This window comes from Arachis ipaensis, chromosome B01, assembly GCF_000816755.2.
Source record: "Arachis ipaensis cultivar K30076 chromosome B01, Araip1.1, whole genome shotgun sequence".
Classification (NCBI taxonomy): Eukaryota; Viridiplantae; Streptophyta; class Magnoliopsida; order Fabales; family Fabaceae; genus Arachis; species Arachis ipaensis.
In genome coordinates this window covers 5,760,706-5,771,200 of record NC_029785.2, presented here as the reverse complement: position 1 = coordinate 5,771,200, position 10,495 = coordinate 5,760,706, and the positions used below count along the sequence as shown (strand labels likewise).

General features: G+C 32.7%; 2 protein-coding genes and 1 long non-coding RNA gene across 3 annotated transcripts; 2 read left to right on the top strand and 1 right to left on the bottom strand.

Moving 5' to 3' along the window:
- LOC107645026 lies at window positions 616–2,173 on the bottom strand. Its single transcript, XM_021107737.1, has 5 exons — window positions 2,148–2,173; window positions 1,946–1,956; window positions 1,285–1,837; window positions 1,023–1,199; window positions 616–740 (listed from the first exon to the last, which is right to left on the bottom strand). Exons 1-5 carry the CDS (start codon window positions 2,171–2,173, stop codon window positions 659–661), a joined length of 849 nt encoding a protein of 282 aa, XP_020963396.1. The 3' UTR covers window positions 616–658.
- Window positions 4,893–6,936, top strand: LOC107610137 (serpin-ZX-like). The gene is made up of 2 exons (XM_016312250.2): window positions 4,893–5,423; window positions 5,996–6,936. Exons 1-2 carry the CDS (start codon window positions 5,034–5,036, stop codon window positions 6,776–6,778), a joined length of 1,173 nt encoding a protein of 390 aa, XP_016167736.1. The 5' UTR covers window positions 4,893–5,033; the 3' UTR covers window positions 6,779–6,936.
- LOC110269107 lies at window positions 8,343–9,475 on the top strand. Its single transcript, XR_002358201.1, has 2 exons — window positions 8,343–8,740; window positions 9,228–9,475. It is a non-coding gene; the product is annotated as an uncharacterized LOC110269107 (long non-coding RNA).

The following is a 10,495-nucleotide window of genomic DNA, read 5'->3' as shown; positions in this document are numbered from 1 at the left end:
GATAATTGAAGTAATCTTAAATCATATAATGCTTAAAATTAAACCTTTTAAAATAACTACTTCAAATGAAACTTCTAATTTTATAAAATTTCGGCAGCATCTCCTCTAAAACTTAGATTCTGCCACCTTTTCGGGTCTCATCCAAATATTTCTCAAACCTTTTCTCAACCATTTCCAAATCTCAATCATCTTCCAAAATTCAACCAATTCCAATATCAAATTATTTTCAAAGCGAATCAATGGCAATAATGAATCTCTTTTTAAAATCAAACTAGCTCAAATACTAAATCATTTATAAATTCAGACTAACTCAAAATTAAACCATTTCCAAAATTAATTCATTTTCATTTCAAATCATTTCCAAAGCCGATTCGTTTATATTCTCAAACACAGCTTCAAAACCAAGAAAGCCACTTTTCATAATAATCAAATAAATAACCTTTTAAACTAATTTTCTTTCAGCAATCACAAACTACCCAAGCAATCAAGCAATCAGCCATTCAGTTCAGTAAACAACCACATTTATAAGACAATCATAATCACAGACATATGTTTCTCACATTAATATCTATTTATAACAACTCTGTAAGATAAAATAAATTTTAAGAAAATCCCTACCTCGATGTCTCAATCGCACAATTTAACTCAATAAACCCATTTATCCCCAGTTCATGGCAGCAGCAGCGATCTTAGCAGCTCCATTATCAATTATGACTTTATAATAGATAAATCGACAGTGGCTAGAATGGAAACATATTTCTGTAATTAGAGTAAGGGTGGGACAAGGAAACCAAATAGCAGTAGGATAAAGGCAGAAACATTATAAATTTTAGAATTAAAGGAGTTGAAATTAAAATGGGAAGAATAGTGCTACCGGAGACAACAACATTCAGTAGTTCCAAACAAGGACGACAGCGCTGAGATATGACAATAGTGACTCTGGTAAATTAAACAGATCAGAACTAGCTGTGTAAATAAAATGGCACAAAGAAGAATCAAAGCGATCTTACCCATGAACTTACCAAGATGAAAAGTAGTGGCTACAACGTCTCTCACTACAATCAATCAGCAGCCAGGACACAACCAGGTTCATCACCCAAAAATGACAGTAACTGCAAGCTCCGGAACACCGATAGTAACAGCAGCAGCATCGGAGGTATCCATCGCCACCTTCTTCCTTTTCTTGCTCGGACTCCTCCCTGCGGCGAACCCAACAGCAGCAACAACTCTCACGATAAAGGTAAACTTAACGGATGAAGAAGCTAAAGCAGGGTTAGGGCTTACCAACAGATACAGGCTTGAAAGGCGGTTTCTGGCGCTAGCAGCAGCGACGAGGAGCTCCGGCAACGCAGCAACCACGCGAGCAGAACGATGGCGAGCCCATCAACGCGGCGGCAACAACAGCTCCGCGACAGTTTCCTTCGCGCGTGTTCCCCTGTTCGGGACTCAAACGGCGGCGGATCTGAAGATGATAACACGCGGTGGTTGCAGCGGCGTTCAGGCTCCAGCGATGGCGTGTAGTTCTGGCGGCGATAGAGGCGCGAATGGCGGCGACGGGCTTCATCATCGACAGCGGCAACGACTGGCGCAAGGATGGCGGCGCTACGACGACGACGTGAACGCGGACCACAGTGGCGGCGGCTTCTTCCTCTCAACTCACTTTTCTTCTTCTTCTTCTCCCTCTCCGCTTCTCTTTCTCTCGTCACTCGCTTTCCCTTTCTTCCTTTCTCAGTTCCCCACTTCTCAAGCTCCCCCCTACCTTCCTTATTTTCCCTTTCTTTCCTTATTTCCCCTTTCTTTCCCCCTCCTTCCGTTTTCCTTATTTTCCCTTTCTTTCCTTATTTCCCTTTCTTCCGTAGGTTAGGTTAAAAAATAAGAAAGTGAATGACGGTAGGGTTAAGTTAGGAGGATTTGGAATTGTATAAAATTCTTATTCTTTTACAACTGTTAAGCTGCCTAATTTAAATATAGAAAATTATTCAATAATTATAATATTAAGTAAAATTTTTAATTTAATTGTCAAAATTTGATTTAATTACTTTTAATAAAATATTTTCTGAAAATAAAGTCTTTAATGAATAAATAAATTGAAATTAACTTATGATAATATTTTTTTGAAAATTATGGGTCTTACACGTGTCATTGACCTGACACGTGGGATGCCAGGTGTCATTGAGCTGATACGTCAACCAATCATCTTGTGACACGTGGCACTAGTCTCCACGTCATCATCCAACTGACGGAAGGACTAAAGTGACTAATTGTGTATCTTTCAGGAACGATTTCGATTAACTTTATCTTTTGAGGACCAAAATAGAGATCGGAGTATCTTTCAAGAACGATTTTGGCTATTTACTCCCACTTTAATTGTTAGGAGGTATTGGCTCAAAATGACATCTTTTGGATCATCTTCATTGATTTGCAACTTTCATTTATTCTTCTTTCAGTCAAAATGATGCCTCTTAAAGCACGAAGAAAGCGACAGAGCTCTGGTAAAAAAAAAAAAGAAAGAAAATGGTGCTATCATCAACGACATTGTGAGTAGTGCGATTGCATTTTTTGTGAGTGAGAGTGAGAGCCTGAGAGGTCACCATTGCACCCCCATGGGAACGTATTGTCACCGACACACACACAAGAGATAATCACCATTTTCTTCCAAAAAAAAAAATTTATGACATTAGTTGGTATCCTCAGTTTCAATATTGAATCATGGTGGATTCGGGAAAGGGTTTTTGTATCGGTGCTAATGTTAGAGTTTTAATTGATTCTCTTTGTTGTTGGGTTAATTTGTTACAAGTTGATAAAAATGAGTATGATATGTTTTTTGAACTCTTTGTTGTTTGACCATTATACCTATTTTTGAGAATGACGGGGGTGGATTTCAATTTTGCATGTAGTCATATTCCTTTTTTGTAATCAATAATATTGCTTTTGACTATTTTGCTTTTTTATTGAGAAATATTTTTCTGCACTGTTGAGTAATTTCTTTTGATTCATTTTGTTTAACTTGCTTGCTATTATTGTGATAACTATGCTCATGACATATTTTTGTTCATACAAAGAATAGATAGATGACTTGTTAATTCTGATTGATTGATTCTTTAAAATGTTTCTCCTATAGAAGTATAGAACATATTTTCTCTTCGTCTTTTTGTTGATCTTGTATTGTTTATTTAGCATATGTTTATGGTATAATGTTGAATGAGTTCTGGCTTCTGGTTTTGTGTAAGGCGTCGTCTTGAGTGTGAAAGAGAGTGTAAAAGAAGAACAAACGTAAATGGAAGGAGTCAAGGAGATGAGTCAAACGACATCGTTTTGATCCAATGATTTGTCATGTAACGTTTCACTTCACGTATATAATTATTGACGGAGATTGTTAACTCATTGAGCAAGGGATAAATGTGATTGATTTTAAATTTTTTTGGACTAATTTGATTAAAAAAATTATTCAGAGATAAAAATGACAATTGATTCATCTTTTAAAAATTAATTTGACTATTAGCTCATAATTTTATTTTATTTTTAATCAAACCGATTCAACTATAATTTAACTTTAGTTGAATAATTAAACTGTTGAATTAGTCATTTAACGGATTCATTGACAGGTTTAGCTTTTGTAATTTTGCTTAATTCTTAAGCATTGTACAACTACATTTCCATAACAGGCAGCTACGTGAAAATGAATCTTCTTCATTTTTAATTTTACTTAAGGAAATAAAGTATGATTTTTTATCATATATTTTATAGGTAAAAATATAAACATTAAAGAATTAAAAATTACATTTTATTCTCTAAAAATATATTCCTGTAGCCAAGTAAGTAGATAGAATTAAAAAAAAATTGAAAAGATGTATTCCTGTAGCCAAGTAAGTAGATAGAAAGACCGTAAATAGTTATAAAATGTCAAAGTCATTTCTAATTCTCTAAAGGAATATCATTTTTCATGATCCATTACTTAAAGTCTTAAACTATAACTCAGCTTGATCTTGCATCTTAAAAATAATTTAGTCTTTATGTACATAATGAATAATAATTTAATTTTATTTACTCTAATTCTAAATTTATAACTGACAAATTTAATAATTATCATAATCAACTTAATTATCAAATCGTCGTAACATCAATATAATTTATAATTTAATTTTATATAAATTATCCTTTATTTTTAAACAAAAAAGTTTTAATTTATTGTACTGATATACTTTTTGTACTTATTTAAACAAGAAGTGCTATGGAGTTAGTATGTTTTGTGATTTATAATAATTAATTAATTATTATTAATATTTTTAATTGTGTGAGATTATATTTAATAGTATGAGATTATTCATTTTTTTTGATGATTAAGTGCTTGTTTGGGCGCCATTAAATTAATAAAAAAAGATATTTTTTTATATAATAAATGAAAAAAAATTTATCTTATTTTACTCAAATATAGTGCTTGTTTAGGTGCCATTAAATCGATAAAAAAATATTTTTCAACGAAAAAATATTTTTTTTTATTTTTTAGTATGTTTAGCAAAATTCTAATAGTAAAAATAAAAACACTAAAAAAAATTTTTTTTAGTGTTTTTATTTTTACTATTAGAATTTTGCTAAACATACTAAAAAATAAAAAAAAATATTTTTTCGTTGAAAAATATTTTTTTATCGATTTAATGGCACCTAAACAAGCACTATATTTGAGTAAAATAAGATAAATTTTTTTTCATTTATTATATAAAAAAATATCTTTTTTTAAGAAAAAAAAGAATCTTTTAAAAAATTATTAAAAAAAAATCTTTTTAAAAATGGTATCTAAATAAATTCTAAATGCTAAATAAATTGTAATAAAAGTGATGCCTAAACTTTCTCTATTTAAACGTTAGAATACGTTTTGCAGATTCACCTTTCTAATCCTTTTTCTTTGTCGAAATATACCTCCCCTAGAAATAAAGAGACAAGCTCGATTCTTTATTTGGGGGCGGTTAGCATACAAGAACATTCTTTTTCATCTTCTTCCCACATCTCACTCTCACAGTCTCGACAACACAACAATGGACCTTCGCGAATCCATCACCAACCAAAACGACGTCGCGTTTAGCATCGCCAACCACTTACTATCCAACCACTCCGGCAACAACAACATAGTGTTTTCGCCCTTATCGCTCCACGTCGTGCTCAGCATCATCGCTGCTGGTTCCAAGGGTCCCACACGCGATCAGATTCTCTCCTTTCTCCGATCGAAGTCCACTGACAATCTCAACTCCTCCTGCTCTCAGCTTGTCACCATCGTCCTCGCCGACGCCACTCCCGCCGGCGGCCCTCGCCTCTCATTCGCCAATGGTGCTTGGGTTGATCACTCCCTTTCTCTCAACCCTTCCTTCAAACAACTCGTCAACAACCATTATAAGGCTGTTTTGGCTTCCGTTGATTTCCAGACAAAGGTTCAAATCTCCATCTTTCATACTTCACTGTAATAATTACTGCTTTAATTTAGCATTTTAGCTTCACAGACTTGCGCATTTTTCCCCCGAACGAGTTCATGACCTAATTTAGCACAAATGTTTTTCCACCCGAATAATATAATATACATAACTGACTAAGTTAATCGGTAATCTCTAACTCACTATTTTGTACTGTTATTCTGAAATTTATAGCTTTTGAACATAGGACATTAGGAATTGACTCAAGGTTTAAATCTTGCTTTTTGAGCAGCAAGAGGATCAATTATTGTCTAGTATAAACATATTTGATCATTCTCTATATAAACATACGAGGAATGCTAAGGGGCATCAACTTTTGTAATTTGTAGCCATCAAATAGCCATTAACGCCATCAACGATGGTTTTAATGGTGTGAGATTTCATCCAATGACTCACTTTTCTTTGTCGGCCAGAATTTAACAGAGTTGCTATCCCCCTAGACTTTTCCTAAACATATTAAGATTAGCGAAAAGCTTTAACTTGCTCTGTTGGCATTTGATGAATTGATCTCAAGTTTGATTGTGGGTTTAAAGGCTGTTGAAGTGAGCAAGGAAGTTAATTCTTGGGCTGAAAAGGAGACAAATGGCCTCATTAAGGAGGTCCTTCCAGCTGACTCAGTTGACGGCTCAACCAGGCTCATCTTTGCAAATGCAATATACTTCAAAGGTGCATGGGCTGAGAAGTTTGATGCACAAATGTCAAAGGACCACGACTTTCACCTTCTTGATGGAAGCTCGGTTAAAGCCCCCTTCATGGTCAGCAAGAAGAAACAGGTAATTAGTGCTTTTGATGGTTTCAAAGTGCTTCGCCTTCCTTACAAGAAGGGAGAAGATAAGCGCCTTTTCTCCATGTACGTGGTCCTTCCTGATGCAATAGATGGGGTGTCGGCTTTGCTTGAGAAGGTGAGTTCTGAACGCGGTTTCTTGGAACACAAGCTTCCTTATCAACAAGTTTCAGTAGGTGACTTCAGGATCCCAAAATTCAAGATTTCTTTTGGGTTAGAAGCTTCGAATGTATTGAAGGAGCTAGGAGTGGTGTTGCCTTTCAAAGGTGGAGATTTGACAGAAATGGTGGATTCTTTTGTGAGTCAGGATCTGTATGTTTCCAGCATATATCACAAGTCATTTGTTGAAGTAAATGAGGAAGGAACTGAAGCTGCAGCAGCCAGTGCCGTGACCATGAAATTGACTGGTAGTGTCCGATTTACAACCAAGATAGACTTTGTAGCTGATCACCCATTCTTGTTCCTCATCAGAGAAGATCTGAGTGGAACTGTCCTCTTTATTGGGCAGGTGCTCAATCCTCTTGCGAACTGATGTTAGTAGTCTCACGTGAGACAAAGATATTACTACCTACTAGTGATTAGAGGGTGTTTCGCCCTTGTTCTGCTCTCCTGTTTCTATTATGATCCAAGATTTGTGACTCTTTGAAATGTATTAGTAATTAGATATACAAACGGGTGGTATAAGAGCAATGCTAGGGGGCCAGCAACTTTTGTGATTGGTAGCCATCAAATAGCTATCAATGATGATCTAATGGTGTGAGATTAGTGTGAGATTTCATCCAATGACTCACCTTTCTCTGCTGGTTACATGCTGGCTAAAATTCAATAAAACTGCTGGCCCCTAGACTTTTCCGTGGTATAATTGTTTCAGATTTTATGTTTGACCTCTAATACTTGAGTGCCGTTAAAGTGTGTTTAAAAGAATAATATACGCTAGATTTAGAGTTGTACATTGTGCGAAAATAAAATATTTTTCATGACTCACGATAGTACCATACATTTTTAACATATTACAACTAAATGATATTAAAAAATATAAATTGTTGAAAAAAAATGATATATAGTAGATGATATAACAAATGAATAAAATTCTATCAAAAATTAAAAAAAAAAGTTAAAATATTATAAAGGTCTAGTGTTAGAATTTTATTATGTGATACATATGTTTAGCAAACTAAAGAAAGAGTTGTGGGCATTAACTAAATTCTTTAAATATTTGTACAAAATATTAGTAAGAATGGAAGAAAAATAATAAGAGGTATGATATTATGTGAAAAGAGGAGATAAAGAAAAAGTGTGAAGCGAATGTTGGTTTATATAAAAAATATAAGAAAGGGTAAGTATGAAAAAAAAAAGGATAAATTATGTTTTATTACTCAATTTATTATACCTATTAAAGAAAAATAATATTAACATTAAAATTATATAGTATCTTATATAAAAATAAAGAGTAAGAGAATATAAAAAATATAGAGTAACTTAAAGAAAAATAAATGACATAAGAGTGAGAAAGAAAATGAAGAAGAATCCTAAGTTACAATTCTATATAATAATCATATGAAAGAGTGAGTATAAAAGAGAATGAATTATATGTTGCAATTCTATGTAATTATAAGAAAGAGTGAGTATAAAAGAAAATGAATTATGTTTATAACTAATAAAGAGAAATAAATTTTTTTTTCAAAGTTAGAAGTGAGACTCAGATTCGAAATTTTTAGGTGAGGAGGGGAGATTATGCCATTTGAATTATAGTTTATTGATAAAGAGAAATAATATTAATATTAAAGGTATATATTATTTTATATAGAGTAAAGAGTAAGAAAATATTAAAATTATAGAATAACCTAAAAAAAATAAATATCATGAGAGTGAAAAAAAAAATCTTAAGCTATAATAATAAGGTTTAATTACTCTGTTGGTCTCTATAGTTTCACAAAATTTTCAATTAGGTCCGTATACTTTTTTTCCTTTTAATTGGGTCCCTATACGTTAATTTTTTTTTTAATTTAATCTCTGCCGTGACAAAATCGTTTGATACAACGGAATATTATGTTCAAAAATAGAATATTCTCTTAATTAAATTAGAACAGCTAATTAAACCACATCCATTTTTTTAAAATACCAAAATCACCCTTGACATTTTGTCCCAAAAGTAAAAACCCTAGTGGCGATTGTTCTCTGAAGTCAGTGGCGTTTTTCCTCCCTTTGTTGGTGTTGTCGTCGTCGTCCTTGGTGGCGTGAGTGTCGGTCGTCGTCATTGTCCATCGTCCTTGGTCTACGCTGCACTGCTATGCGCTGATCGTCCGTCTGCTCTGCTCAGCGCTGATGGTGTTATATGACATCTTTCTGGGATAGCTACAAGGAATTTTGGTCGGAGAGGTTCTCCTTCCTTAGCAACTATTCCAATGCTATCCAACGTGATAAGCCACTCCATCCTTGGACTGATTCTGATGTTGATCAGTTCATTGCTTTGGATTCTGTTCATGGACCTGCTGTAATGATTCTATCACTTTATTTATTCGTATATATGTAATTTGGTTTTGTTTTGGTTTGATGTTTTCTGCTTTGATTGATGGTGCAATGTGACCTTGTGCATATCTTTAGAGGACCCCAAGTCGATATACTTTCCAATTGGAAGAAACAACTCCCTGTTTTCTTGGTTAATTTTGAACTCAAAGAACATTAAGTTTGTGTTTGGCAAGTGTATCATGACAGGAAATATGGTGACAAGATAGAAAAGTTAGGTCCCTATTCCTTTTCCTTCAGGCAACTCTTAGTATTCAATAAGAATCTGTTTCTATGTTTGTTGAATTAAAATTAGAATATACATGTTGTCTCTTCTTTGTATTAGTATGTTGTATGACACTTCTTTCACGTTTGTCAGTTTGTGTCACACCATCTTTTTCAGAAGCTCTATCTATAGTTTATTTGATATTCAGTTATACCTGAATTATTTTTTCCAAATGTTTTCTCTCTTGCAGATATGTTTATGTTGGTCATCCTTTTCCATCATTAATCATTAACTCTAAACAGCATTGTTGTCATCGTATAGTATAGAAGAGACCTTAATCTACGGGTCATCATTCTTTCTATGATCCAAGTGGACCAAAGAACTGAACCTATTTTCAATGCCAAAGATGATTGTTGATCCTCTTGAAATGTCATTTTGCTCTTCCAAGAAGAGGAAAAAGAACATTGTATAGTGCTAAAATATATGTTACAGCTCATGTCAAAGCTTAGTTTCTTAGTAGATAGCCAATAACATCAAATCATAGTTGCTGATCCCTCACTCCTTTTTTCACAACAATTCTTTATGGTTGTCGAATTCTACGATATAGTTTACTAAATTGTCTTTCTGTATTTGTTAATTCATTATGACTCTAGATGTTGATGTATTCTCATTGATCTTTTGGATCAGAATGAGTATTCTTTTACTGCTTTTGGAAAGGAAAGGAAAGAAAAGAGAGCTAGAGTGTGTTCTATAGTGTACCATGATATGATAAAGACACAAGCTATATTCTATGAATCCACACAAATATAAAATGTTACATGATCATAATGAATACTTGAATGATGGAAACTGAATTTTATATATACTTATTACTACTATTTCTGTTTTATTTTATCCATTCTTTTTTTTAGGTTCTTAAGATAAGGTATTTTTAAAGTCATAAAAAAAAAGAGAAAGTATTTTTGGTACAATTTATATATAAATAAGCAAAAGAATGATAGTGACAAAATAAAATAGATTATAAGAATATTTTTCATGTCTTAGAATCATTGAATAGGGATTATAGGAATATCTTTCATTGAATATTTATAGTTTCACCGAAATTTTTAATTAAGTCCCTATATATTTTTTCTTTTCAATTAGGTCCCTAAGGGTATAAAAGTAATTTCACAATTCATTAACATTTTTTTGACGTTTAACGTTAATAGGGACTAAATTGAAAAAAAATTAACGTATAGGGACCAAATTAAAAGGAAAAAAAGTATAGGGACCTAATTGAAAATTTCGTGAAACTATAGGGACCAATAGAGTAATTAAACCTAATAATAATTAATGAAGCACATGAGAACTAGAAATAAAAAATTTCAAAATAATTTAATTAGACACACACAAAAAATTAAAAAATAAATTAATTAGATAACTAATAAATAAATTGTATCAATTAGCCATTTATAGTGACATGACATAATATTAAAAAATTAGAAGACTAAAAATATATTGGAACACTTTTTTCAAACT

Bases quoted from the DNA above. Each gene is read 5' to 3' on its own strand.
- LOC107645026 (XM_021107737.1), bottom strand. From the start codon at position 2,173: ATGACACCTGGCATCCCACGTGTCAG. The intron at 1,200-1,284 runs GTAAGCCCTAAC...GGTTCGCCGCAG, and splicing joins TTTCAAGCCTGTATCTGTTG to GGAGGAGTCCGAGCAAGAAA. The intron at 741-1,022 runs GTAAGTTCATGG...TTTCCATTCTAG, and splicing joins AGCCACTACTTTTCATCTTG to CCACTGTCGATTTATCTATT.
- LOC107610137 (XM_016312250.2), top strand. From the start codon at position 5,034: ATGGACCTTCGCGAATCCATCACCAACCAAAACGACGTCGCGTTTAGC. The intron at 5,424-5,995 runs GTTCAAATCTCC...GTGGGTTTAAAG, and splicing joins CCGTTGATTTCCAGACAAAG to GCTGTTGAAGTGAGCAAGGA.